The sequence below is a fragment of the Danio rerio genome, chromosome 20 (genome assembly GCF_049306965.1).
Source record: "Danio rerio strain Tuebingen ecotype United States chromosome 20, GRCz12tu, whole genome shotgun sequence".
In the NCBI taxonomy this organism is placed as follows: domain Eukaryota; kingdom Metazoa; phylum Chordata; class Actinopteri; order Cypriniformes; family Danionidae; genus Danio; species Danio rerio.
The window spans coordinates 28,121,463-28,148,842 of NC_133195.1; the positions used below are offsets into that span (position 1 = coordinate 28,121,463).

At 34.5% G+C, this 27,380-nt stretch overlaps 1 protein-coding gene across 1 annotated transcript; it reads left to right on the plus strand.

The window, feature by feature from the left end:
* Positions 1–108: 108 nt before the first annotated feature.
* On the plus strand, positions 109–27,119 carry pfas (phosphoribosylformylglycinamidine synthase). Its single transcript, NM_001045202.1, has 29 exons — positions 109–187; positions 771–898; positions 2,438–2,570; positions 2,648–2,753; positions 2,840–3,038; positions 4,517–4,622; positions 5,002–5,142; positions 5,228–5,352; positions 6,123–6,251; positions 6,417–6,548; positions 6,627–6,755; positions 7,829–7,902; positions 13,105–13,261; positions 13,659–13,720; positions 13,807–13,968; positions 14,052–14,156; positions 14,821–14,952; positions 18,117–18,347; positions 18,846–19,026; positions 20,320–20,403; positions 20,490–20,645; positions 20,810–20,929; positions 22,664–22,809; positions 23,111–23,318; positions 23,403–23,494; positions 24,318–24,432; positions 24,655–24,801; positions 24,979–25,119; positions 26,238–27,119. The coding sequence occupies exons 2-29, from the start codon at positions 775–777 to the stop codon at positions 26,543–26,545; spliced, it is 3,945 nt and encodes a 1,314-aa protein (NP_001038667.1). The 5' UTR covers positions 109–187; positions 771–774; the 3' UTR covers positions 26,546–27,119.
* Positions 27,120–27,380: the final 261 nt, after the last annotated feature.

A 27,380-nucleotide genomic window follows, 5' to 3' on the forward strand; every position in this document is an offset into this window, starting at 1 on the left:
AATCAATGAAACTGTGCGCATGCGCCGAGGGGCTGATCCTTGGAGATCCTTGTGGCGGAAGGTTCGTGTTTAGCCCGAAGACGCACGTGGATCAGTGTGCCTTGTCTGCGGTGGTCAACAACACCATCACAAAGTGGACTATCTAACACTGACGAATCTACCAGCGGACTGCTTGAGCCACAGAGAAGTAAGATATTCGCTTACTAACTTTAACCATCAAACTTCTAAACTTATTTTGTTTGCTTAGTTACTTGTAACTTACAGTATTTATTTAAAGTGGCTGTGATATAGTAACTTATGCACCTAAAGGGTTGTTAGTAATTCGCTGTACCTCGTCCACACTGTTGATTTAACATTAATACTTATTATAATAGTATTGTTTACAATGCTTACGGGTTTGTGTCACTATTTCTTTATTTTAGAGATTAAAATGTATATGCCTTTATTTTTTAACTAAATTGGTGACCCCGGGCCCTTACTAGACTGTTTTTGCCTGCCTTGATGCAACCCAAACTATTTGTTTGACCCCTGACTTAGTTCATATTGATAACTCATTCCATATAGAAGTCAGCAATTGTAAGTCTCTATGGATCTAGTAATTACTACATTTGTAAGTCAATATAAGTTTTTCCTTTGAAAAGTTAGCTGAGATTTTAATAAATATTTAGCCAGTGCACACACATACAGGACCTGCTATACAAGTACAGTAAGCATAGTGGGAAAAGGTTTGCAGAGCATTAAATGAATGCTTTTTCTCTGTCTTTCTTCAGGATCATGCCTGTCGTGCGCTTCTACAGGACAGAGGAGACTGGAGAGGCTCGGGCCATAAGAAGGATTGCACAGCTGTATCCAGATGTCATTATAACAACAGAGCTTTGCTACAATGTAGAGCTGGATGGTATGAAAATATCATATAAAATGGAAAAACTATTGTGGCTATGTTGACAGTTGTATTTAAATAATGCTTTATGCAATATAGATTGTTACAAAGCAGCTTCAAACTTCTAAATTATTCTGCTTAATTCGTATTATTAATTAAACCACACTGCATAATGTTACTGTTTTTATTGAGTGTACGTCAGTTCTGTGTTGATACAGTTCAATTTAGGGCTGCACAATAGATTGTTTCAGGATCAATATCACATTGTGATCATTCCCAATGGTCACATCGCAGGATATGAAATGTTAAGTTTATATTATAATTAATCATTTGCATGCGTTTTTTTTAATGCCTGTGATTGTATAATACCTTTAAAAAGCATTCAGGCTTAATAAATTGTACCATTTGTGACTTAAACTAGGAATAATATTATTGAATTATTTTTATCATTTCGTTACTGTACTTGAATACTGTTCAATAAAAGTACTCAAGACACTTCTAAATACAGAAATGCACTGCAAATAGCACAGACCACATCGAAAATGTGTCGGTTGACCCAAAATGTTTATAGATTGTTTATTAGATTTTATGGAGATGCAAATACTAAACATTAATTCATCAATCTCTGACTAAACATGTGCATGAAAATACTCGCAACACATACTCAAAACACTTCCAAAAACAGAAATGCACTGCAAATAGCACAGACACCATGAAAATGTGTCAGGGGAGCCTAAAATGTTTATAATTTGCTTATTAGATTTTATGGAGATGCACTCGCACTGCAGAATCACCCCAATCGATCTAACAGTGTTAATTCTTTCCAAATAGAGATATTAAGTCATCTGGTAAAATTGTATTCATATCGCAATAAATCTTGCAAAATAATAAAAGAATGCAATGTTAGATTTTTCCAATGTCATGCAGCCCTAGTTCAATTTAATAATAGGATCAAAGTTGTAGCGTTTTGACGAAAATGAAACAAAAAAGCAGCTCAGATAACATTTGTCATTTTCTAGTTCAGTTAAGCAATATTTAGTAAAAATGCTATCTCACAAAATTCTTGACGAGAGTGGATTCTCTGTGGATGATCTACTAACACTGACTGCACAAAACAAAGATCAGCTCCTTTATAATGACCATAATAATCTACCAAAAGCAGTGCATATTAATAATAACATGGCTTGCTAATATGTTAAGATAACTTAATTCTCAGGCAGTTCAAATAAATAAACACAAGTGGAGAATACATTTTTACAGCACACTCTTGACATGTTTCTGCATTGCTTTTCCTTTAGCAGCTATCAAAGCATTTCAAATGCAAAATAAGTTGGATTGTACTTTTTAGGGGCATTAAATGTTGACATAAAGACCAAAAACATTGACTAGAGTAAACCTTTAAAAATGTATTTATACATCCAACTTATATAAAGTTTACATCTGAAACTAAAACTCTTAAAAATGCATATGTAGTCGGGCCAGTCGCATTAAAAAACTGAATATGATACTTTCTCTTTTTGTCATTGTCATCATCAGTATCTCCTCTTTTTCTCTTAGGTCCTGATTCTTTAAGTGTAGCACAAAAAGACATTTTGCGCTGGTTGTTTAGTCCACCATATTCTGTCAGTTTGTTAGAGGAGCCCACTCTAAAAGCAGAACATGGAGCAAGACTGGTGGAGATTGGACCCAGGTAACATCATATTATCATGGCATGTCACTGAAAATTTTTATACAGCTTATTTCACAATTATATCTTGACCACTGTAGGTTGAACTTCTCCACTGCTTGGTCCACCAATGCTGTATCCATCTGCCAAAGTGCAGGTCTGAGTCAGGTGACGAGAGTCGAGCTCTCCCGCAGACATCTCATCAAGGTTAGGAGAGCAGCTTTAAATAGACTTACATTACAGTTTTTTCCCTTGTTTTAATCAAAAGCTCTTATTTCTTCATCCCCATATAGCCCCAGGAAGGATGTAAAGTTGGCATGAAGGACGGAGAGATGGAGAGTCTGATTTCATGCTTGTATGACAGTATGACTGAATGTATTTACGCTCAGCCAATCACATCGTTCGCAGTTGATATTCGGCCACAGGATGTGTTTGAGGTGGACATTCTGGGAAAAGGGCGTGCTGCTTTGGAAAAGGCCAATGATGAACTTGGTAAGACACATGTTTAGAGTCTGAATCGCTTTCGCATTCACAAAAAGGTGATAACAATAAGACTGATAACTCAATAATGATAAAAATATACTTTTTTGACATGTGTCAGTGTACAAAGTTGCTTTGTGTACCATGGTATTACTAATTGGGAGGCAAGTAAATCGGCTTTATTTAAACCAAATGCTTTATTCTGCGTCCAAATACTCAGACTGTATGGGTGGCTCAACAAATGGTACTAATGAACACTTTGAGAGCGCTGTAATAATTTTGAAAATCATGATCAGCGTTTATACATTCCTGCCCAATATCAGATGGCCAGAAAGTGATTGTTTTATATTTAGGATTCAGCAAATTTAGAGACTGTAGTTTACACCATTATTTTGTAATAGATTCACTTTAATGTTGGTATGATTAAAAAAGGGGTCATAGATAATTTTCTAAACCCAAATGAGTAGCAGTTTGGACCCAGAAACATTCATACATTCATTACGACTTAACAAGTAGATAACATTCAGCACAATCTAAATGGGCAATCAATAGAAGCTAACAGTTAACTAGTAGTTTAATCACAAATATTCCATCATTATAGAGTACATGTACAACTTTATAAAAAATAACAATAGCATAACTTCTTGAAAGCTGTAGGAATATTTCAAGAGTAAAGATACTGAATATTTGGATATGAGATTCAATCAGCTGCATTAGAAATGCACATGCAGGCAGTGCTCAGTGATGACGTTTGCAAGTCTTTTAACAAATAATGGACCAGTATTTTAAGGTCACATGATAGTTAACATGATTAGGAGTTGTGTACATGTCACAAGATAAGTGGAGCCGAGTTGATTAGATCACGAGTTGCGTGAAGAGGGTGAATGAATGATGTATGAGAGACAAAGTAAACCAGTGGGTCACGCTAAAACAGAGATTAGTTAAGGTCTGCTGGCTTAGAAATAGTATTGTGAAATTGATTTCTGACCAAGCCCATGAAAATGTTAAAGTTTCCTGTTTTTGGAAATATGATCATTCTTTAAGGGGAAAGAATTGTTTATTTTAGAAAAATAAATCTTGGTGGTGTCTGCTCACTGAAATGGTTCTGGTTCCCATGCCAAATGTGTTGCTAAATTGTGTTTTTTAGTGAGATTAAGAATGATCCAGATACTACTTCAATAGCCATCTATCTAAAAACCTTCTTGAAAAAAAGTGTAATTAAAAAAAATGTGATTGATAAAAATGTGTTTGAAAGATAGAGATAGAGACCGCTTTAAGCCAAATTTTAATTCACACATTCCTGTTTTGTGTCATCAGTTTGGCAGGCAACCCTGAGTGCAGTAGCTAGTTTAGTCACTAGCTGTCAATAATAGACATTTCATCTTGAATTTTACCAAAGGTCTTTATGAAAGTGTTGCTATATATGTTACTAGGAAATATTAATGTTGGCCATATATTATTTTTTCTCTTTTACTGTGTGGATTGAGCAGGGTTGGCATTTGACTCCTGGGATCTGGACTACTACACTGCACTTTTCCAGAAAGTGAAAAGAAATCCCACAAGTGTAGAATGCTTTGATCTGGCCCAGTCCAACAGGTGTGTATGTGTGTGTGCATGTATGTGTGTACTGGTTTTGATGGTTTACAAGGACAGACATTTTAATAATACATTGGTATGACCTAGGTTACAACATTGAGGTGGTTTACAAGGATATGTCTGATGTTCTTATAAATCAAAACATGTGCAAATCATACTTAACGATGTCTTTTGACATTTAAAATTTCCCACATGTTTCCTGTGAGGTTTGGGTTTAGGGTAGGATAAGGCCATATAATAAGCATTTTTACTGTACAAAATACATTTTGCTTGTGGAGAGTCCTTGTAAGCCAAGGTGTGTGTGGTCTTTAGAGAATAAACACCAAGTTAAAGTGAATTCTTTACATTCAATAACATGAATTCTCTATTTGTTCTGTAGTGAGCACAGCCGTCACTGGTTCTTCAGAGGGAGAATGGTCATTGATGGAAAAGAGCAGAAGGAGACGCTCTTCAGCCTCATTATGGGCACTCAGCAGCACAGCAACCAGAATAATGTCATCAAATTCTGTGACAACAGCAGGTTAGACACTTCACTGTGAATGTCAGTCCTCTTCAGTGGGTTTTGGGCAGGGTTTTCATAATATGTGGTTCTTGTGTGTTTGTAGTGGTATTAAAGGCATGGAGCTGAGGTGCATGTATCCCACAAACCCTGCACAGGCCAGTCCATATGAAAGCAGAGATACTACCAGACACGTAATCTTCACTGCAGAGACGCACAACTTCCCTACCGGTATGATTCTAAATGCGTTCAGTCTTTGTTTTATTACACATACAATATACTGCAGGCCAAAATAAATTAATTTTAATTATCAGTTTTAAATACTAAAATGTTCTTGAATATGTCTAAATGTTTTTTTTATAGGTGTTATCCCTTATATTCTTTATTATTTTCTAAATGTATCTAATCAATTTTAGCAATTCATACAGTTGAAGTCAAAATTATTAACCCTCAAATGACCAAACATTTTTAAACTCAATAGTTTTAACAGCTCATTCCTAACAACTAATTTATTTTGTCTTTGCCATGATGACAATACATAATATTTTTTGCTAGTTATTTTGCAAAACACTAATATTCAGCTTAAGGTTCAATTTGAAGGCTTAAATAGATAATTTGGTTAAATAGACAATCTTGTTTATCAGGCAAGTCACTGGACAAGAGTGGTTTGTTCTGTAGCCAACTTAAAAAAAAATCTTAAGAGGGATAAAAATATTGACCTCAAATTTACTTTTTCCAGGAGAAAAATATTACGGTAAATACTGTGAAATTTTCTTTTCTCTGTTAAACATCACTTGGGAAATAATGGAAAAAATGTATATATCCCAAGAAGACTTAAAAGTTTAGTTTGGTTATCTAATGTTTCTATTTTATTTTATTTCAGCTCTATTTTAGTTAACAAACATATTGTAATCTATTTACTTTTAGTGACTAATAGCAGTTTTAGAGACCATAACCCTAATGTTTAATTTAAAACAATAAAATGTTTTTGTTACACCTAGGTGTTGCTCCATTCAGCGGAGCCACAACTGGAACTGGCGGGCGAATCAGAGATGTGCAGAGTGCTGGAAAGGGTGGTCATGTGATTGCAGGCACTGCTGGCTACTGCTTTGGTAACCTGCACATTCCAGGTAAGCCTTAATTCATTGAACTCTTAAAGATATTAATACTGTGTTCTGTTTTGGGATTAAACCTCATAAATAAATTGTCCCCTAAAGTTCAGATTACTCTCTCTGTTTGCTATATTTTGTTTTGTGAGCCCAACCCCCTTATACTAGAATCTTCTTTCTACTCAGGTTTTGTGCTCCCATGGGAGGAGGAAGGCTGGGAATACCCATCAAGCTTTGCTCCTCCACTTCAGGTGGCCATTGAGGCCAGTGACGGAGCCTCTGACTATGGCAATAAGTTTGGGGAGCCAGTTCTCGCAGGTGAAATCAAGCAGCCATCTGTTTATCTGTAAATATAAACTTGAATTATTTGAAATATTTGTTTTCTTTTGCATTAAGGCTTTGCTCGTTCCTTTGGAATGCGGTTGGCTAATGGTGAACGGCGGGAGTGGATTAAGCCAATCATGTTCAGCGGTGGGTTGGGATCTATTGAGGATCCACATGTGAGGAAAGATCAAGCTGAGCCAGGTATATGTGGAAAAATATATTTTAAAGCTTTTCCTGTTAGTCCACATCTTTTCTCCTTACTTTACTTATAGTGACTTATACTTTTATATGTTGCTATGATTGATGCATATATAATGTAGCCAAAGGGTCGGTACACACAACAAAAGCAGTGACAAAAACAAGGCATTAACAATGTATTTTATAAATATTCAAAATGTTGGTAATGTTAAACATAATTTGTTTCAGTTTACAAAGCTAAATTTTTAAGCAGCCATTACTGTACTCTACGGTGCAACATTACTTTAAATAAGAAATTAAGATGCAAATATTTAGTATTGTAATTTTACAATGAAAAAATTAAATTGACTGTTTGTTACTGCTATTGCATTTTAATAATTCTTGTCTAACAATTTAATAATCAAATGTAATCAATATTGTTAATTAATATCCACATATTATTGGTCAAAATATGTAACAATGAAAGTTAAAAAGAGGTTTTTAAAAACAATTTTCAAGGTGTAAAAATTTTTCAGATTTTACATTAAAGCTATTACACATGGAAATTGCTAGTTTATCTAATAAATAATAAATTTGCAGTGCATTTCTTAAATACAACAAACAAATATCTACAAATAAAATGTATATAACGTATTAAATATCACACATTAAATAAAAATTTGAAAAAATAAATAAATAAAATAAAAATAAAAAATTTCACCCAGCCCTAAAAAGCTTGACAGAATTTTTTTATTTTATTTTAATTTAACGAGCTCCCCAAAAGTATTTCTCTCCCTTGAGAATAATTAATTATTTCTAAATATACTATACTAATCATGCTGTCTGGTGTATTATTTTTGGTATCACAATAAATCTCAGAAAAATAAAGCATGCCATGTCAGTTTTGTGGAAATAAAGTCTTAACTGTGACTTTTAAACAGTTGTGTACATTGTACACTTGCAAAATAAAAGTATTTCTTTGTGCATATATATATTTGTTTATCATACTGGTCCAAAAGTTTTGAACATTAGTGTGTGCTAATATAAATTTTTATTCCTTTCACTCTGTTTTTTTTTTTTTTTTTTGTCCATGGCAGGTATGGAAGTGGTGAAAATTGGAGGTCCTGTGTACAGGATTGGTGTTGGTGGAGGTGCTGCTTCTTCTGTACAGGTACACCAACATGCTTTATTGGAATAAATATACACGTTGTTTGCCTCTGTATTGCTCATATATATATATATATATATATATATATATATATATATATATATATATATATATATATATATATATATTATTATTTTTTTTTTATATATATATACTCAAATTTGACTTTTGCATGCTAAAAGTACTTGAGTAAGAGGCGTTTTACTTGATTTGGGTCATTAAAAAACTCTGACTACCAATATGATATAGGTAGCCTATATCTGCGGTAATCAACCTAAAACTTACAGTAGGTTGATATAAAACCAAAACAACACCCATTCTTGTCTTAAGACATTTTATTTAGCAAATTTTTGAATAACAGTAAGTTCATGTCATGTTAAATATATAGTAAATTTGCTGGTTTTAAACATACAGAATAATAATACAGTTATGTAACAACTATAACATTACCGTTATATCTTAGGACAAATTTGATTAACTTTTTATTACCTACACCAAATGTTGACTAATAAAGGTACATTTATAACAACTATTTATTTGTTAGACTACTGTATTGTCAAACCATGTTGCATACAAATGCATTCAACAGACTTACATATATGACAGTGTATTGCTGTGAAGGACAAATAAAACACGAGACAGGTGTTTAGAAAGAGTATAGTTTATTTTGTTTGACCTGCAAACTTATATAAACGATAAACTTTCAGAAAACAGCCTGGAAACATTATAATGCGCGCGCTCGTGAATATAACCCGCGGTTGTCTTCAACGGTTGTCCTTCTTTGCTCAACAACTCAGCTGAAAAACAAATCACTTTTGATAGTAAGTGTTGTATTGTTATCTCTCAGGTTGCATTTCAGCTTAACGCGCTTTTTGAATAAATTAATTAAAAACAAAGCAGCTGCTTGCCATTGCGACAGCAATGAGATCAAAATGGTGGAATCCGGGGCTGTTGCTGGACGCTGCTGTTGCAATGGAACGTTCTATTGAGTGTAGCCTCTTGGTCATTCTAAGCTCTTTGCATAAAGTTAAATCATAACAGGTACCATGGTTTCTATTTCAAACTATAGTAAACTAAAGTTTGAAACTAAAGTTTAAAATAGACGATGAGTGGGCCTCACTGCTCCCACCCACCATAACCCTCGCAGCGGGGTCCCACTACCGGCCTCCCGTGTTTCCCTGAGGGTCCTCAGGGCTTGTTTGTTCCCTGCCTAGGGCTCAAAAGCGACTCGCCCCAGGGAGTGCAAGTGCACGAGTAAACCGGGCGCCAGTCCGAGCCAGTGTTCACTGGATGCTGCTCGGCGGCACATTTCGAGCAACAAACACGTAATGTTCCTTGTGATATTGCGTTTTTGTACGCAAACCGCAAGGAACTACAACACAGACGGGCCCGAGTGAAGCTTCACGAAGCGGACTTCGTGAGATTGGCGTAGCTCCACTCGCATTGTCGGTATTGAACTCACCTTGGTCAAGTACAATCAGCAACACCGAGCGAACTGACAACGCTGAGAGAGAACCGACAGGCTTTATAGGAATGCAGATGCAAATTTTTACAAGACATGTCACTGCTGTGAGTCTCGTTGTCATGGTGAGCGCTAAATAGGGCTTACCTCATTGGAGCTCTGCACACAGACTCGGGAATCTGCGTCCATGCAAATTGCGGTCAGCTAGACAAAAACATATTAAATATATTCAATATATATTTTAGCATTTTTGGTGCTGTGTAATATTCTGGGATGCAGTAGAATATGGAGACAGATGAATATAATTGGGTATATGCCGAGCTAGTGTTTTTCCCATACTTTTAAACTTCCGGTGACCTGTTGTTGTTGTTTTTTTCATTTTATACGGTTCCTTTTACAGCATCCATCTTGTAATCTCATTAAAATGCATTCAGTTAAATAAACTTTGGCATTCATTTAGTTGTTCAAGCGTAAAACGAGACAAAAGGCCTTTTACTCGCACGCGCCCTGTAGAATCAGCAGGCTAGCCCAGAAGCTCCATTAAATTTACTGGGGTAAAATAAATGCTCATATTATAAAGACATGGCGGAGAAAATATAATTTAATGCAGTGCGTTTTGTACAATCTGAGACCAGCTTTATATCGGATATCACTCAGCCAGTGGAGATAGCTGATTTTTAAAGAAAACTCCTAGTAGTGGTAAGCTTCTTATTATCCAACATGTATTTAATATGGTTAGCGCCTATCAGTTTAGCAAGCAGCCATATTTACGCTACTGTGTAATGCTGCCCTCTACTGGCGGACATCTTTACTGCACAGAAACTACATACTGATCAAGGCAAAATTATCCCTCTCTGATTTCTAAAAATACTTTATATATATATATATATATATATATATATATATATATATATATATATATATATATATATATATATATATATATATATATATATATATATTAACACATTTTAAACATGATCGTTTTTTAATCTTTACCATGATGGTAGTTTGTAATATTTTACGTTATTTTGCCTAATATTTAGATTAGGGTTAACTAGATTAATAAGGTAAATTAAGCAATTTAGATTATTTAGGCAAGTCATTTGACAATATCTGTAACCAATGGAAAAAATACATTTCCTAAGTAATTTATAGTAAACACTCAATTAATTAAGTACCATATTACTTTTAATACTCTTGTCGTATTTATTAAAGGCAACACAGCAATATTTCTATGGCAATGTTTATCATTTTTAAAATGAATAGCTTCATCAAGTTAAGTTTTTCATCTAATATTAATTGTTAACTTTTTATTTTAATTGTAGTTTACTGTAGGTATTAGTAATCTTGCTAGGTTTTCTTGCAATTTATGTTTAGTATTGAATTATGTTTATTATATATTTAAATATGATCTGTTTAAAAATAAGATAGGATTTAAATTCTTTTACAATAAGATTTTAAACAAGTTAAAATCAGATAAAAAATAAGTTACTTAGTTTATATATATATAAATGTGTTCATTTCTCAGTGAATATAGACCATTTTCATGGCTGCTGCATGGAGGGCGCCATAGCGACCAGCGTCTTTCGGTAGAATGCTAAAAACTTCCGTTCACAGCGTGTACAACGGGTAATTTGTGCTCCGAAAATGGGTTTCAATAACGTTTTAATGGATAACAGAGTGTTTTTGTGACACACAACTTAAAAATGTGTCTGTTAAAGCCGCTATAATCTGTCACATGTTGTTCAAGCGCGTCAGAAATAGGAGAAAAACGTTTTCCTTGTTCATGTGTCTGCCTTCAGAAATACAGTGTGTGTTCCCGGCCTGTCAGCTGTTAGCTCAGCGGCTCTTTAACACACACACACACACACACACACACATACACACACAGATAGAGAGAGAGAGAGAGCAAGCAAACCAGAGTACTGGCATGAAACTTAACAGGTATGAAAGTCATGCAATTTACAAAAATGACCAATAAAAGTCTGTTATTGATACTCTGCTGGCTGATTTGCTGTTCATTCTAATTGCGAGCCGTTTGTTTTATTTTGTGTGTTGTTTTTATATAGCCTATATTTTCACTTTGTCACAGTTATTAAATCAATGGGTCAGTGGCACAGTACAGGCTATGTGTGTGTGTCAAACATTTTGGTGAATTACATTTGTTTGGGCTGGTTATATATTTGAAATAAAGAGAAAATGTTGACTTTAGCGATGACAAGGCTTCATTTAAACTGCAGAAGATGCCGTCTGACAACGAGGGGAAAATGCCTCACAGCAGCTGTTTTTCATCCTATTAGATCGCATTTCTTTAAATGATCAGTCCAGGAGATGGTGCTGATGGACAACAGTATTAGTTCAAAGAGGATAAAAGCAGGTAAAATAGATTAAAACTATCATTTCAAAGCTGTCCAAATGTGACTGTTTACACGCATCAGCTGCCGACCGGAAGTTCTTCGCATTCTCCTTGCGCATACGCGCAAAGCATAATGGGTAATTTTGAGTTCCAAGAAAAAGGTCTATAGGCAATGTATTTTGGTGCATTTAAACAAAACAGATGTATTAAACGGATATTATATTAGTTATATTATTTATATTATATTATTTATTTTTATAAATATTTATTATATACATAAACTAATATTTTAGTCACCAAACATATTTAGAAATTGAAAGATAACACAATTAAATTTAAGCAACAAAAAAAAAAACAATTACAACCTACAAATTTTCAACTAAATCTTTCACATTTTTTGCTTCTCTTGATTTTTTCCTCTTTTTAAAATCTGTATTTATTATTTTTGTATGACATATAAATTTCGCTGTACTAGTTTTTGGACCGTTATCGCAAGTTATTTTTTAAAAAAGCTCAAGATTTGGCTTCAGTACTGACTACTCTAATGTATATGCACAAAAATAATATTTTATAGCTTCCTATTAAAAGTATGAATTTAAAAGAAAGATTTGTGAGGGGTGTACTCAAATGAATATATATATATATATATATATATATATATATATATATATATATATATATATATATATATATATATATATACAGTGTTATTTTTTGTTAATAATATCTAATAATAATTATTAATATATAATTATCTAACTAATAACGTGGGAGGAAACCCACGCGAAGGCAGGGAGAACATGCAAACTCCACACAGAAATGCCAACTGAGCCGAGGTTCGAACCAGCGACCTTCTTGCTGTGAGGCGACAGCACTACCTACTGCGCCACCGCCTCGCCAATAAACTGTATGTTAACTTGCCAATGTATATATATATATATACATACACACACACACAAACACACACACTATAATGCTTATGTCAAAATATTTCTCTTTACTATAAATTACTATAGTATTTTAAATGTGTAACATCTGGTTTTATTGTATTTTTTGTTTTAGCTGTTATATACTATAATGTGTTTCTGTTTAGTACAGCATATTATTTACAGTAAATAACTTAACTGAACAATTATGCCTCATATGTTTAATTGACAGTTTTATTGATCTCTAAGATATGATTGACCTGGATTTACATTGCTTTGATTTAAAAATGAAAATGGTAAAATAGCTTGTTACATTTCCCAGGGGGTAGCTTTTAGTGTAGTTAAGCTACATTTTAAGTAGAGTAGCTAATAGCTTAGCTCACTACATTTTTCAAGTAGCTCGCCCAACACTGCTCATATCATGTGCAATTACCAAATATGAGTTTGTATTATTGTAGGTTCAAGGAGATAACTCCAGTGCCAGAGACCTTGGAGCAGTTCAAAGAGGAGATGCTGAAATGGAGCAAAAGATGAACCGCGCTCTCAGGGCCTGCCTGGAGCGTGTGGAAGGAAACCCAATCTGCAGCATTCATGATCAGGGTGCTGGTGGCAATGGTAGACGGGTTTCCTTTCACAAGCTAAATTTGACAACTAAATCACAAACACCCTTTGTGCTTTGAACAATCAGAAAGGTTGAATTTAAAGTGATAGTTCACCCAAAAATAAAGACTGTCATCATTTACTTTCCCTTCACTTGTTTCAAACCAAACAGTTTCTTACTTCTGTTGAACACAAATGAAGATATTGTAAAGAAAGCTGGAAACCTGCAACCACTGACATCCATAGAGTTTGTTTTTCCCACTATGAAAGTCAATGGTTACAGGTTTTTCAAAATATCTTTGTTTGTGTTCAACAGAAGTAAGAAACTCATAACCAGTTTAGGGTGAGCAAATAGTGAGTACATTTTCATTTTAGGTGAACTATCCCTTTAAATATGCTTTTATTTATATAGGTAACGTGTTAAAGGAACTAAGTGAACCTGCTGGTGCCGTTATCTACACTGAAAAGTTTAAGGTGAGATCTAGATTTATCAGAACATCAGAATAATGTTTTTTTCTATAACAAAGTGTTTCACATTCATATTTCACCCTAATGCTCAGAGAGGAGACCCCACCCTCAGTGTTTTGGAGCTTTGGGGGGCGGAGTATCAGGAGAGTAATGCTCTGTTGCTCCGCCCCTCTGACCGGAGCTTCCTAGAGAGGGTCTGTCAGAGGGAAAAGTGTCCTGTCGACTTTGTGGGCAAGATAACTGGTGATGGCAAGGTGAGTCGCACTGTATGTGCCTTTTTGTTGTGTTTCAGGGAGGATGCTTCATAACACTTTGTAATTTATATGCTGCTGTATAGATCGTGCTGGTTGATGGCTTGCGTAAACAGAATGATGTACTTGAAGGTGCACGAAACCCTGTGGATCTGGAGCTGGACTGGGTCCTAGGAAAGATGCCACAAAAGGTGCAAAAATCTTTTATTTTGATGATCACATTGACATTGTCTGCATTTGCGCAAAACATCCAAAAGGAATAGTTTGAATAATAGTTTGCTGTTAATTCACTCCTGTCAGATAATCATACATTTACCCCTTTTTTAGTAGAAAATTGAAGAAGATTTTAAGCTAAAACCATTGTGATTAGTCATGAAAAATGCAAGTTAATGCCTTCTGGGACCTTGAGAGTCAAAAAATGCATATACAGGCAAAACAAAATATTGTGTTTAGGCAAAACATCATTATGTAACTGGAGGCTTGCTCGCAGTTTCGGACTTTTGTAAATCCAAACTATTTGTCTAGGCTGTGAGTATCTTGAGAGTATCATCAGGAGTCACATTTAATAAATTTGTTTTGCCTCCTTGTATATTTTTAGACTCTCGAAGTGCCAGGGGCCACTTTCATCTTACTTAAGAAAAATAAAGTCACCTACATCTCAGATAACATTTTAAGAGTGAATAAGTCTAACAATAAATCAACATTTTTGTGTGACCAATCCCTGCGAGAGCAATACTTGCAAATAAGCTAGTAATTGTGGTAGAGTGAACCCTGTTTTATGGTAGGTATTGATCATTATAGTATTAATTAATTATCCCTTTTGCTCAGTCAGTATTATTATTATTTTTTTTTCAGGAGTTCATATTGGAGCACAGGTCTGTTTCTCTGCAGCCTCTCACTCTTCCTGCAGGTCTTTCTGTTCTTCCAGCTCTGGAAAGAGTTCTCCGGCTGCCTGCAGTGGCCAGCAAACGCTACCTAACCAATAAGGTATAGTACTTCCTCATTAACACATTTAGTATTACATAACGTTTTCAGTGTTGTGTTGTGTATTGCAGTTGTTTGCAACTTGTGACAATATTATGCTTATGTGGTTCCAAACCACTTGTGAGTTTCTTATTTCTCTTCAGTGCAGAAAATATTATTAAGAATGCAGGAAACTGTTGAAACCGCCATTGGCATCTATATAAAATACTATCTAACATTCTTCTTGGGTTTTTAACAACAACAAAACAACTCAAACAGTAAGTGCTTCAGCCTCCAGGGGGCAGCCACAGCCATAGGAGAGCAGCCCATCAAAGCTCTCTCCAGCAGCTGGAGCTCGAATGGCTGTAGGAGAAGCTCTCACTAACTTGGTTTTTGCGAGAGTGTCTGCTCTCAAGGTGATTTTTTTTTTGCATATATATGTTGTCTTGTGCATAGTCACACGCATATGACTATGCACAGTGTTGGTATAGTGGTTGGAAAACCTTGAAAATGCTAGAATTTTAATGTACTCTTAGTTTATTACTCTCCTTAGTCTGTGATCTTTGATTTTAAAATAAATATAACAATAAGATGAAAGATGACGAGTAAAATGCAAATAAAATGCATTCAAATAAATTAATTCTGTTTTGCGGATTATGGAGTTCTCTGGCTGCCTGCAGTGGCCAGCAAACGCTACCTAACCAATAAGGTATAGTACTTCCTCATTAACACATTTAGTAATAAATAACGTTTTCAGTGTTGTGTGGTGTATTGCAGTTGTTTGCAACTTGTGATGATAAAATAGTTTGCAAATTAATACTCTTTGCAATATATCTAGACATTGCATTTTTTTAATAGTTCTATATAAATGTTTAAATTATTTAAATGTCATGGATTGATGAATTGTTTTTTTAAATGTGTCATGTTTTCTGGATAATAAGTCACATCTGATTATTAGTTTACAGTTTTATTGTTGAGGTGGGGAAATTTTTACTTTGGTTTGGTAAGTTATATTTATATAATGTCAAACAATTGTAAAACAGTCTTTTGCTAGTGCTTGCTTGAAAATACTTTAAACATGTATATTAGTTTTGCCCACTCTATGGCAGATATTTTATATATAATTTTATTCAAAACAGAAAGAGAAATTAAGATTGTATACATCAAACAGAAAAAGCATTAATCAAAATTCAAATTATACCACTGGTCATTTATTCTGCTCTCAGTTGTGAAATGGTTCGAACCTGATATGCAATGTTCTTGGAAAGAAATAGAAAAAGACCTTATTTTTCCAACACGTCTGCAAGACTTTCTGTTCTCAGGCTTTAACCATAGGAAATGTATATTGCGCTATGGACCTATTTTATCCTATACCCTCCAAATTTTTAAAAAGGTAGAAACTTATTTTCCTTCCAGAACCACCTGGCATAATCATTCTACTCTGTGGCACAATGTGAACTTACTTTCTGGTAGACAACCTTTTAATCAACCATCATGGGCCAATAAAGGTATTCTAACACTAAAAGACATAAATGGAGAAAAATCAATTTTAGATTTTCAAGAGCTGGTTAACAAATTTAATATATCTCCCAACACTCTTTTTATATATTTTAAAATAAGGGCAGCACTAAAGGCTCATAAGACACCATGGGGTAAGGATCTTCATACCCACCCGATTGTGAAATGGATATATAATGCTCCAAGAAAAGGAACTGTTTCCTATCTCTATTGCTGTCTTTCTAATATTAATGCACATAGTTTCTCAAAAGAAAGACTATGGCTATCTGATATGTCTCGACCCAATCTAACTATCGATTGGAAAACTGTATGGCATAATACATTCCACGCTTCCACAAACCCTAATCACCAGTTTATTAATTTTAAAACTATCCAAAGGGCATATTTAACCACACATATACGACATATCATAGGTTTATCTCCAGATCCATATTGTAAGTTCTGTGAACCACAGCGTCCAGATACCTTTTTACATATGATGTGGGAATGTCCGGAGGTACAAAAACTTTGGGATTCGGTGCTAGACATTTTATTTAAAGTTACAAAAAAAAAATTTCCCAAACACCCTATACTGTTACTATTGAATGATAACTCTCAATTTCCCTTAAATGCAAAGGTCCGTAAATTTTGGTTAGCTGCTTCAACTGCTACAAAGAAAATGTTGGTACAAAGGTGGAAACCTCCTCATGATCTCTCAGTTAAGCACTGGTTACATTCATTATTGGAAATACTGTATCTGGAACTGTCATCAGCACGGATCAACCATGCCAAAGTAGACATTCTTACGGCATGGAAAATCTACATATGCAACATCAAAGAAATCTTGGACACTTAACCCTCATCTGATGCTACGGATGACAACTTAATGGAAATTATCTAACAGCTTGGTCTAAACTATAGTTATTCTGTGTTTCCTGATGTGCGTATAATGGGGTGGGGGTGGGAATTATATATGGGGTTATATCTGTTAAAAGTATTTTGTTATCTGATTGTAAAAATTGTATATTCTCACTTTCGGAAATAAAAAAACTGAATTACAAAAAAAAAAACCAGAAATGACATAGTTCCTTTAATTATAAACAACATTCATTTTTAACATCAAGCAAATTTATTGTAAAATTTCTAAGATCTGATGTACAAATCTGATGTTTCTCTTCTATTCTTGTTTTCTTTAATTAATGTTTATTGCGTTAAATAGTTGCTTTATATATTAAATCACAGCTTGTTTCAGTTGATGCAGTATAATGGGAGGTATAATCTAGAAAATGTGACTTGTATTACAAAATAAACTTTAAGGGATAGTTCATCGAAAAAATGAAAATTTACTCACCATTTTTTTTACCCTTATGTAGTTCCAAACCACTTGTGAGTTTCTTATTTCTCTTCTGTGCAGAAAATATTTTTAAAAATGCAGAAAAATGTTGAAACCGCCATTGGCATCTATATAAAATACTATCTAACATTCTTCTTCTTTGTTGTTTTTAATAACAACAAAATAACTCAAACAGATTTGGAACAAGTCAAGGGTGAATATATGATGACAGAATTTTGACTTTTGGCTGCGCCATAGCTTTAAAAGACATTATAAAGGGACACATTTATACTTGAGTATCAGCATGTTTGCAGTCAACAAACATGAATGAAACTAAATTCACTGTGTTCTGTTCCAGGTTGATCGATCTGTGACTGGTCTGGTGGCTCAGCAGCAGTGTGTTGGCCCTCTCCATACTCCTCTGGCTGATGTGGCTGTTGTTGCTCTTTCTCCGTTCAGCCTCCAGGGGGCAGCCACAGCGATAGGAGAGCAGCCCATTAAAGGCCTGCTCTCTCCAGCAGCTGGAGCCCGAATGGCTGTAGGAGAAGCTCTCACTAACTTGGTTTTTGCAAGAGTGTCTGCTCTCAAGGTGATTTTTTATTTATTTTTTTGCATATATATGTTGTCTTGCTGTAGGTGGAAGACAGGGTGTTTGTATGGTGGTTGGAAATCCTTAAAAATGCAAGAATTCTAATGTACTGTTTTCAATGTTTAAAACATGCTTCGGTTTGTATAAGGTTATATAATAATTTATTAGTCTTAGTTTATTACTCTCCATAGTCTGTTATCTTTGATTTTAAAATAAATATAACAATAAGATAAAAGATGACACGTAAAAATGCAAATAAAATACATTTAAGAGAATAAATTCTGTGTTGCGGATTGGGGAAACACATAATCAGTTGTTCCTTAGAATGTTATAAAATAAATACAATCTGAGTAGATGTAATGATGTATGCATGTAAGTATTGTATATACTTTGCCATACTTACTGGAAAAGAGATGGAAAATGCACCTAGTAAGTGCTTGAAAAGTGTTTAAGTTTGACTTTGAAAAAGGTGTTAACCCTGTATTCATGTGTTCACAGGATGTAAAGTGCAGTGGTAACTGGATGTGGGCTGCTAAACTGCCAGGAGAGGGAGCTTGTCTGTGGGACGCATGTCAGGCCATGTGTGAGGTTATGGGTCAGCTGGGAGTGGCAGTGGACGGAGGAAAAGATTCACTTAGCATGGCTGCACGCGTCAGTGGAGAAACTGTCAAAGCTCCAGGTATCAGTCTTGTATGACATTTTGGATCATTCTTCTTCATAAATGTTTTGGGGGACATTTTGCATTTTATGATAGGACAATAGATATTGACAGAAAGTGAATGTGTAGAGGGGTGGGGGGGTTCAGGAAAGGTCTGCAAGTCAGGACTTGAACTAGATAGGCCCGCAGAACAGTTGCATGATATATGTCAGTGCACTGATGATTAGGATATCGGAACTGATTGTATTTTGGAAATTTTTGTAATCAAATCGTCCTCTTACATGTAAAAAAATAAATAAAAGTTCTCATTCTTTACATTATGATTAGATGAACAAGAACATGATTATATATACCAATTCAGAATATTCGAATGATTTGTGAAACGTCATTTGACACTAATGCTGGGGTAAGGATACTAAAAATTTGGCTTTTTAAATTCTTTATTTGTTTTATATTTGTACTGCTCAAACTGTATTTTTAATCTAATGAATGCATAGTTTTGCATAAGAGACATCTTTAAAAAAACATCAAAAAGTCTTGATACTAACCTATAGATTCGAGTTTATATATTACATATGTACATTTTATATGTAGAATAGAATGTATATTATATTTTCTTTGACTCATTAAATAGAATAGTTTAATTAAGTTGCAGCAAATTAAATCATCACAACAGTGTCCCATATAACAGCGCCACCTATTGCATTTATTTGTAGCTGCATGGTTTAATTGAGGTTGCCCATTCAACCTCACATTTAACAGTGATTTTTTTACCAATGTTTATAAATGAGCAAGGTCATTTTTACATTATTTCCTGTTTTTTTTTTCTTTTGCTGAAAGATTTAGTTGATTTAGTTTGAATGGAATAAAAGCATTTTTATTGTAGAGCTATATTTAAGGTCATAACATTTTTTGCCACCTAATATTTTTATATATTTTTTTTGACTGTCTACAGAACAAACCACTGTTATCCTGTGATTTGCTATAATTAACCTAACTTGCCTGTTAAAACTAATAAGCTTGTTAAGCCTTTAAACTGCACTTTTACCTGACTACTAGCATCTAGCAAAATAACTAGTCAAATATATTGCTATACAAATATTACTTGTCAAATATTACTAAGAGTACTATCATCATGGCAAAACAGACATAAAATAGTTATTCGAACAATGTATAAAAATATGCTGAAAAAACAACATTTGGAAAATGTTTGAATTAATTTCACTGGAAAGCTGGTAATTTTGCCTTCTACTGTATATTTGTTTGTGGTCTTTGTAAGATGTCACATATCAAACAGGTCTGCTTGTGTTTCAGGCTCTCTTGTTATCTCAGTGTATGCTGTGTGTCCTGATATTACGGCCACTGTGACCCCCGACCTGGACAACCCTGAAGGCAAAGGTCAGACCCTCTTTAAGTTTCTGACATTGTTTTTGCTATTAGTCTAGCGGTGTGTTTATGTTCATCTCTCTCTCTTCTTTTCTCAGGTGTGCTTCTGTACGTGCCTGTGAGTGCAGGTAAATACAGGCTGGGCGGCTCTGCTTTAGCTCAGTGTTTTGGGCAGCTGGGAGACTGTAGTCCAGATATGGATCAGCCAGACAAGCTCTCCGCTTGCTTCAACACCACACAGACATTGATTCAGGGTCAGTATGTGCCTTATAAGCTGAAATTTTACTTGCTTGTGCACTAATACAACTTTGTTCATTTATAGAAGTAGTTTACTCCCAAACTCTGGTCTGCTTTTCTCAAAGTGCAAAGAGTTTTTTTTATCTCTCTGCAATCTGTTGATTTTAACTTTATATTGCAGATCGACTGCTGACTGCTGGACATGATGTCAGTGATGGGGGACTTATTTCTTGTCTGCTGGAGATGGCCTTTGCAGGGAATTATGGGATAGAAGTGGACTTGCCGTTAGAGGGCGTTGATGGTTGGTAATAGAATTTGATTTATGTTTTGGTAAAAGATAAAGCTTATGATAATCTGTTTATGTCATCCATCAAACATTTTCATTCACAACCTTATAACAGTCTGCATGGAAATACTGCAATGTGAATAAAAAGTAAAAAAATCGGTATACACGTTTGAGGAGGATCTTTTATTTATATGCTAATATAGTATTAGGTAGAACAATGTGGAGGAAAAAAATCACGTATCTCACAGTTTTGATCTGTGGAAAGGCTGAACTATGCCGTTAATGTCGAGTTCAGACTGCATGATTCTAGCCCCGATTTTGACTCACCGACAGGTTTTGAGAAATCGCAGACAAATGTCTGAAATCACAGGCAAATCGGAGCTCACTCATGTGAGTAACAATCAAACAGTGTGAACTGTGAAGACGCAATCTGAGAGAATCAATGATAAGTCGCTGACACCCATGAGATATTTGGCATGCTGAACATCTGGAGCTGTCTGAGATTTAAATCATGGCATGTGAAATGTGTTCTGACTGAAAATAACATCAGCGATTACCTACAGCCAATGAGAGAGCAGCATCTACTAGTATGGGTATCTGCAGGCCAGTGGGAGGTTGGGGAAGAAGTTAAAAGAGCTCATTTTCAGTTTATTTGGACCCAAGAAATGGAGGAAAACCTAGTGGAAATTCGGCTGGAGCACTGTGTCTGTTTGATGTGTCATCTGAGCAATATCACAACCGGCTCAATAAAGACAAGAGAGTTAGGGTTAGGGCTAAGAGAGAGAAAAGTAGGAGAAATTGCTAATTCCCTTTAAAACCCAGGTGAGCAAAATAAGTAAAATTTAAACCCCACTAAAAGCTTCTATCTCATTATGTAGTTCTTAACAAAAGATATAATACGTGACCTCGCTTTGTTTCCATGTGATATCTCGCGTGTGTTTGGTTGTGAGATGTAGTTTGCGGACGGAGACACAGTTGTTGTCGATTCTTCCTATTGTGAAGTCATGCATTGTGAAACCCCCTTTTAAACAAAGCAATGACTAAATGCTAGCCCAGATAGTCATCTGTGACACAACTACTTTGACAATCGTGCTGTCTGAACTCGGCATAATATGCGTTTGTTTGTTTTGTTTTGTTTTGTTTGTTTTTTAAAGCCACAATTGTGGTTTTAATAATGTAACAATTGTGAGATAATGCTATTATCGTTTCTCAAGTTATGTTGTTTTTTTAAATCAAATGATTCTGTTTAAACTTGGCAGCTAGTCATTTACCTATGCACATTTATAATCCTTGCTAATTTTAACTTTGCATTAACTTAGATTGTTACAAATACATAAAGCAATTAGAAATCAGTATTTCAACTGTTCAATGTAAATGAGTTTTTTTGTTTTTATTTTCTTGCTTTTGAAATGTTACTTTTTAGGAATCTAAGTTTAAGTAATTTTAGTAGACTAAACATTTATATCAGTTGGTTGTTGAGGTATCTTATTTCTGCTTGCACCTAAAAAATTATATTTTAAATGTTTAGAAATAACAACTCCAGAAATTTTAAAATCTCAGTGGAAGCTTTTTGTCACTTATTTATTTAGTTCTATATTTTATTTTATTTTTCATTGTTATTATTATTATTATTATTATTATTATTATTATTATTATTATTATTATTATTTATACATTTTTTATACAGTTTCTAGCAGAAACATAACAACTATAGACTCTTCCTCATGTCTCTCCCCTTCTTTCTCTCAGTGATGGAGGCTCTGTTTTCAGAGGAGCTTAGTCTTGTTCTGGAGGTTTGTGAGCGTAATGCATCCAGTGTCTGTCAGAGATACACAGATGCTGGCCTCTTGTGTCACAGAATTGGCACAACATCTGGTTTTGGACCCGATGCCAAGGTGAGCTGTGCTCTTTACATCTAAATGCAAATGAAGAGTTCAGATGTAAAAGTGTCATCTGACATTTTCTCCTAAACTAAGCATTTTTCTCAGCTTTGTGTCTTTTTTTCTGTTATTTTACTTTAAAGGTGGTGATAAAAACCTATTAATCTCCTTCAAAGAGACTTTACTGAAACTACACACAGAAGCCAAAAATGCCTTATAAGAAATGTTTAGATGGCGCTTCTAGGTTTTTACATCTGAATTCTTCACATACACAGATTAGTAGAGTATTGAATATAATTGATTGACTGTGTTTTAGGTCAGAGTGAGTCTGTGTGGACGGGAAGTGCTGAACGAGCGTTTGCCCACATTAAGGGCCATCTGGGAAAGCACTAGTTTTGAGCTGGAGAGACTGCAGGCTAATCCACTGTGTGTTCAAGAGGAAGAACAAGGACTTGCTTCTCGCACACAGCCGTACCTGAAGCTCACCTTTGACCCCTCTCAAACGCCGATCATTAAAGAGCTCGGTCAGACCATAGATGTGTTTCACAATCAAGTAACTTTTTTTTTTTCATTTTCCTGTATTTTAAGATGTTAAGCTTGTGCTTCAGCTACAGGGAAAGCTCGTGTTGCTGTTGTGAGAGAGGAAGGCAGTAATGGAGACAGAGAGATGTCCGCTTCTCTCTTTATGGCCGGATTTGAGGTAAAGACAAAATAAGACATATCATACACAGTGTAGACTACTGTCCCAAAATTTGGGGTCTGTGAAGTTCTTATTTTTATTTAATACATTTTTTGTTAGTTTTGTCTGCAAAAATAATTGAAGGAACACCCCAACGTTTTTGGAAATAGGCTCATTTACAAATCTTCTACAGTTAAACAGCTGAGTTTTTATTTGTTTATGCTGATTATTTAATATATTTAGACAGTCTCTGGGTTTGGCGGGAACACATTTAGCTTAGCTTAGCATAAATCATTTAATTGGATTAGACCATTAGCATCAAAAAGATTTTTGATCATTTTTCTGTTTAAAGCTTTACACTTCTGTAGTTTAATTGTATTATAAAGCGAACAGAAAATTTAAAGCTGCTATTTTCTAGGCCGATATGGGTAGGAACTATATTCTCATCCTGGCGTAATAGTTAAGGAACTTTGTCAGGCTCAATGATATTAAACAGTGACTGAAGCTAAGTATCATCGCTGCATAATTTCATTTTGCCTGCTGTGGATTCAATTATTTATGTTAAGCTAAGCTAAAGTGATCCCGCCAGACTCAGAGATTAGCTGAATAGATTCAAGAATGGTACAACTCAAGTATTTAAATCTGGGGGAGTTGTAAAATTAGTCAATTTCCACATAAAGTGGATTATTCCTTTAAATAATTAAGAAAGAGTGCATTCATTTAAAAATTACTGTACATGTATATTTATTATTTTAGCAGAGATTTACTAGTACTGTTAAATGTTTGATTTTATCGGCTAAAAAGACTTTGTTCGTAGTTTGACTTGATATCCAACTCTCTGCAGGTGTGGGACGTCACAATGCAGGACCTGTGCTCCGGCTCCACGACCCTTGACCCTTTCCGAGCAGTGGTGTTTGTGGGTGGTTTCAGCTATGCAGATGTGTTGGGTTCGGCTAAAGGTGAAAATCATACTATTGCATGTTGCAGCACTTCCTACATATCACTGCTTAACTGTATGTTAGTTCTGCTGATTAATGTTAACAAGCGTTTAGCATCGATGATCTAATATTTGTGAGGCAGCTCATTTAGCCCTGCACATCAAAATCAAGTGCTTTTTTTCTTCAGTTAATGATCAGATGTTTATTTGTTTTATTTATTATTTATTTATTTTTGATAATCAGGATGGGCTGCCACAGTGACCTTTAACAATAGGGCTCGTGAGGAGTTTGAGCGTTTCCGCAAGCGTGAGGATACACTGAGTTTAGGAGTTTGCAACGGATGTCAGCTGCTGGCTTTACTCGGCTGGGTGGGTGAAAGAGAGGATGGAGGTAAGAGATTAAACTTTCAATCCTAACACTGTTATTGTGTATTATTGGTTAATGACAGTCACAAACTAAACTATGTTTTCTTTTCTGTGTTTTTTGTTTATTTGATTTTTCCAATAAATTTAGTTTTTTTTTTATTGTAATAAATTATATATTTTTTCATATTCATTTCCATTGCAGGTTCTGATGTTACTCTGACCCATAACAAGTCTGGTCGGTTTGAATCGAGGTTTGTGAGTGTGGGTATCCTGCCCTCTCCAGCCATCATGCTCAAGGGAATGGAAGGCTCTGCTCTGGGTGTCTGGGTCGCACATGGAGAAGGTTAAAAATCTGTCCATTGTAAAACTGTACTCACCAAGTGTATTTACTACTACAGGGTATCAGCAGGGCCTTAAAATGTCTTAAATTCATGGAATTATTGTCCTGTAGGTTGTTTTAATTTCCCTATGTCCATTTAAAGCTGCAGTCGGGATAACACCCATCCAATTATCAACAATTCATCTAAAAATATATTTTTAAAAACTCAATTTGTTTTTATCTTTTTTTTACCAATATTTATGGATTTATAGACCATATATTGTGAGGACACTGACCTGGACAGGCTGTTGTGCATACAGTACATTATATATATATATATATATATATATATATATATATATATATATATATATATATATATATATATATATATATATATATATATATATATATATATATATATAGTACAGTACATAATATATATAGTACAATATATATATATATATATATATATATATATATATATATATATATATATATATATATATATATATATATATATATATATATAGGTTTTTTTAGGAAAGGTTATGTTAAAATATGTGTATCTATACGACTAGGGTTTGCCTATTTTGATGCATTATTTAAAATGTGTAGCTAAGAACTGAATAATTAGAGTTTTGATGGGGCAAATAGAAAACTGGGTCTGGGTTAAAAGGCAGAAAAATTGTTTTATTATTTTTTCTGTTTTAAATTGCCTGTTATTTTATGTTAAAATGTTTGGAAATGTTTTGCATTATCTTAAAATTACCCTCTGTGTCTCTGGGTTTTTTATATATATATTTAAAAATTGTTTAGGAGAGATTCCAAAATGTCATAAAAAAGTTGCCACATTCATATTAAAAATATTTTTATATTAAAAAAATAATCAGAAATGAACTGTCCAATACATAACTTGGATTGCCCTTAAATACTTTTGTCTAAAAAAAATTATTCTTTTAGGTTGGTCCAGGTAAAGTAATACAGTGACCAGTGCAGTAAGCCAAATTGGTGATTGGCTTACAGTACTGTATGTAGGATTATGTAGGAGAAACTTATTCTGTACCCTAATTTTCATAATAATATAAATGAACACACGTCGCTGCTAATACGCAATAAAGTGTATGTTGTTTGTTCTGCAGGTCTGATGCAGTTTCGTTCTCCTGAGGCTCAACAGAAGCTAATTGGCTCCTCTCTGGCTCCTCTGCGTTATGTGGATGACTCGGGCAATCCGACTGAAATCTATCCCATTAACCCCAATGGCTCTGCGCAAGGTGTTGCAGGAATCTGCTCGGCAGATGGACGCCACCTGGCCATGATGCCCCACCCAGAGCGGGCAGTGCTGAGTTGGCAGTGGGCTTGGGCTCCTCAGCACCTCAGGGGCTCATTGGAGCCATCACCGTGGCTTAGCATGTTCCGAAACGCAGCAGCCTGGTGCCAGAATTCATAGAGATTTGATACCGTACAATTCTGATAGATGACCAAACAAATAGTCTGACTAGTAAACTTTTGAAATGGATAGTTTACACAAAATTGACAATTCTGCCATCTTTTACTCAGATTCCACTAGTTTTCTTGTCATCTCTTTTCTTCTGTTGAATGCATAAAATATCTCTAGAGTATTGGAAACCTGTAACCATTGTCCTTTATAGAAATTGTATTCCTGCTATGGATGTCAGTAGCTACCCAAAATGTATTGTTGTTTAACAGAAAAAAGAAACTTATAAATATGTGGAACCACTTAAAGGGATAGTTCACCCAAAACTGAAGATTCTTTCATTTATTTTTCATTTTTATTTTTTTATATTTTCCCTTGATCTCTTCCAAACCTGTCCCAGTATTTTTAGTTCTGTTAAACACAAAAAAAGATAATTTAAAGAAAGCTAAAACCCTGTCACCCTTGACTTCAATGTTTTTTTTTCAGAAGCTTTTTTCAGAAGACTTCAAAAGTCAGTGGTTACTGGTTTTCAGTTTTTCAAAATATCTTTTGTGTTCAACCAAAGAAAAGTAAAACTTCTAAAGGTTTGGAACCACTTGAAGGTGAACTAATAGTCATATGCAAGTACATTAAGATTTTTTGGCTGAAGTTTCTCTTTAAAGGTTAGTATATATGGTAAGTCCATTTTCATTTTTAGATGAACTATCTCTTTAAGACCCGTGGCATCTATAGTATAACGTCTATAGGAGTTTTTTTTTTTTTTTTTTTTTTTTGGACAAACCTTTTGAATTGATTTCTGAATATTTTTAGAATACAAATCAGGTTTGTTGTACTTTGAATTAACATG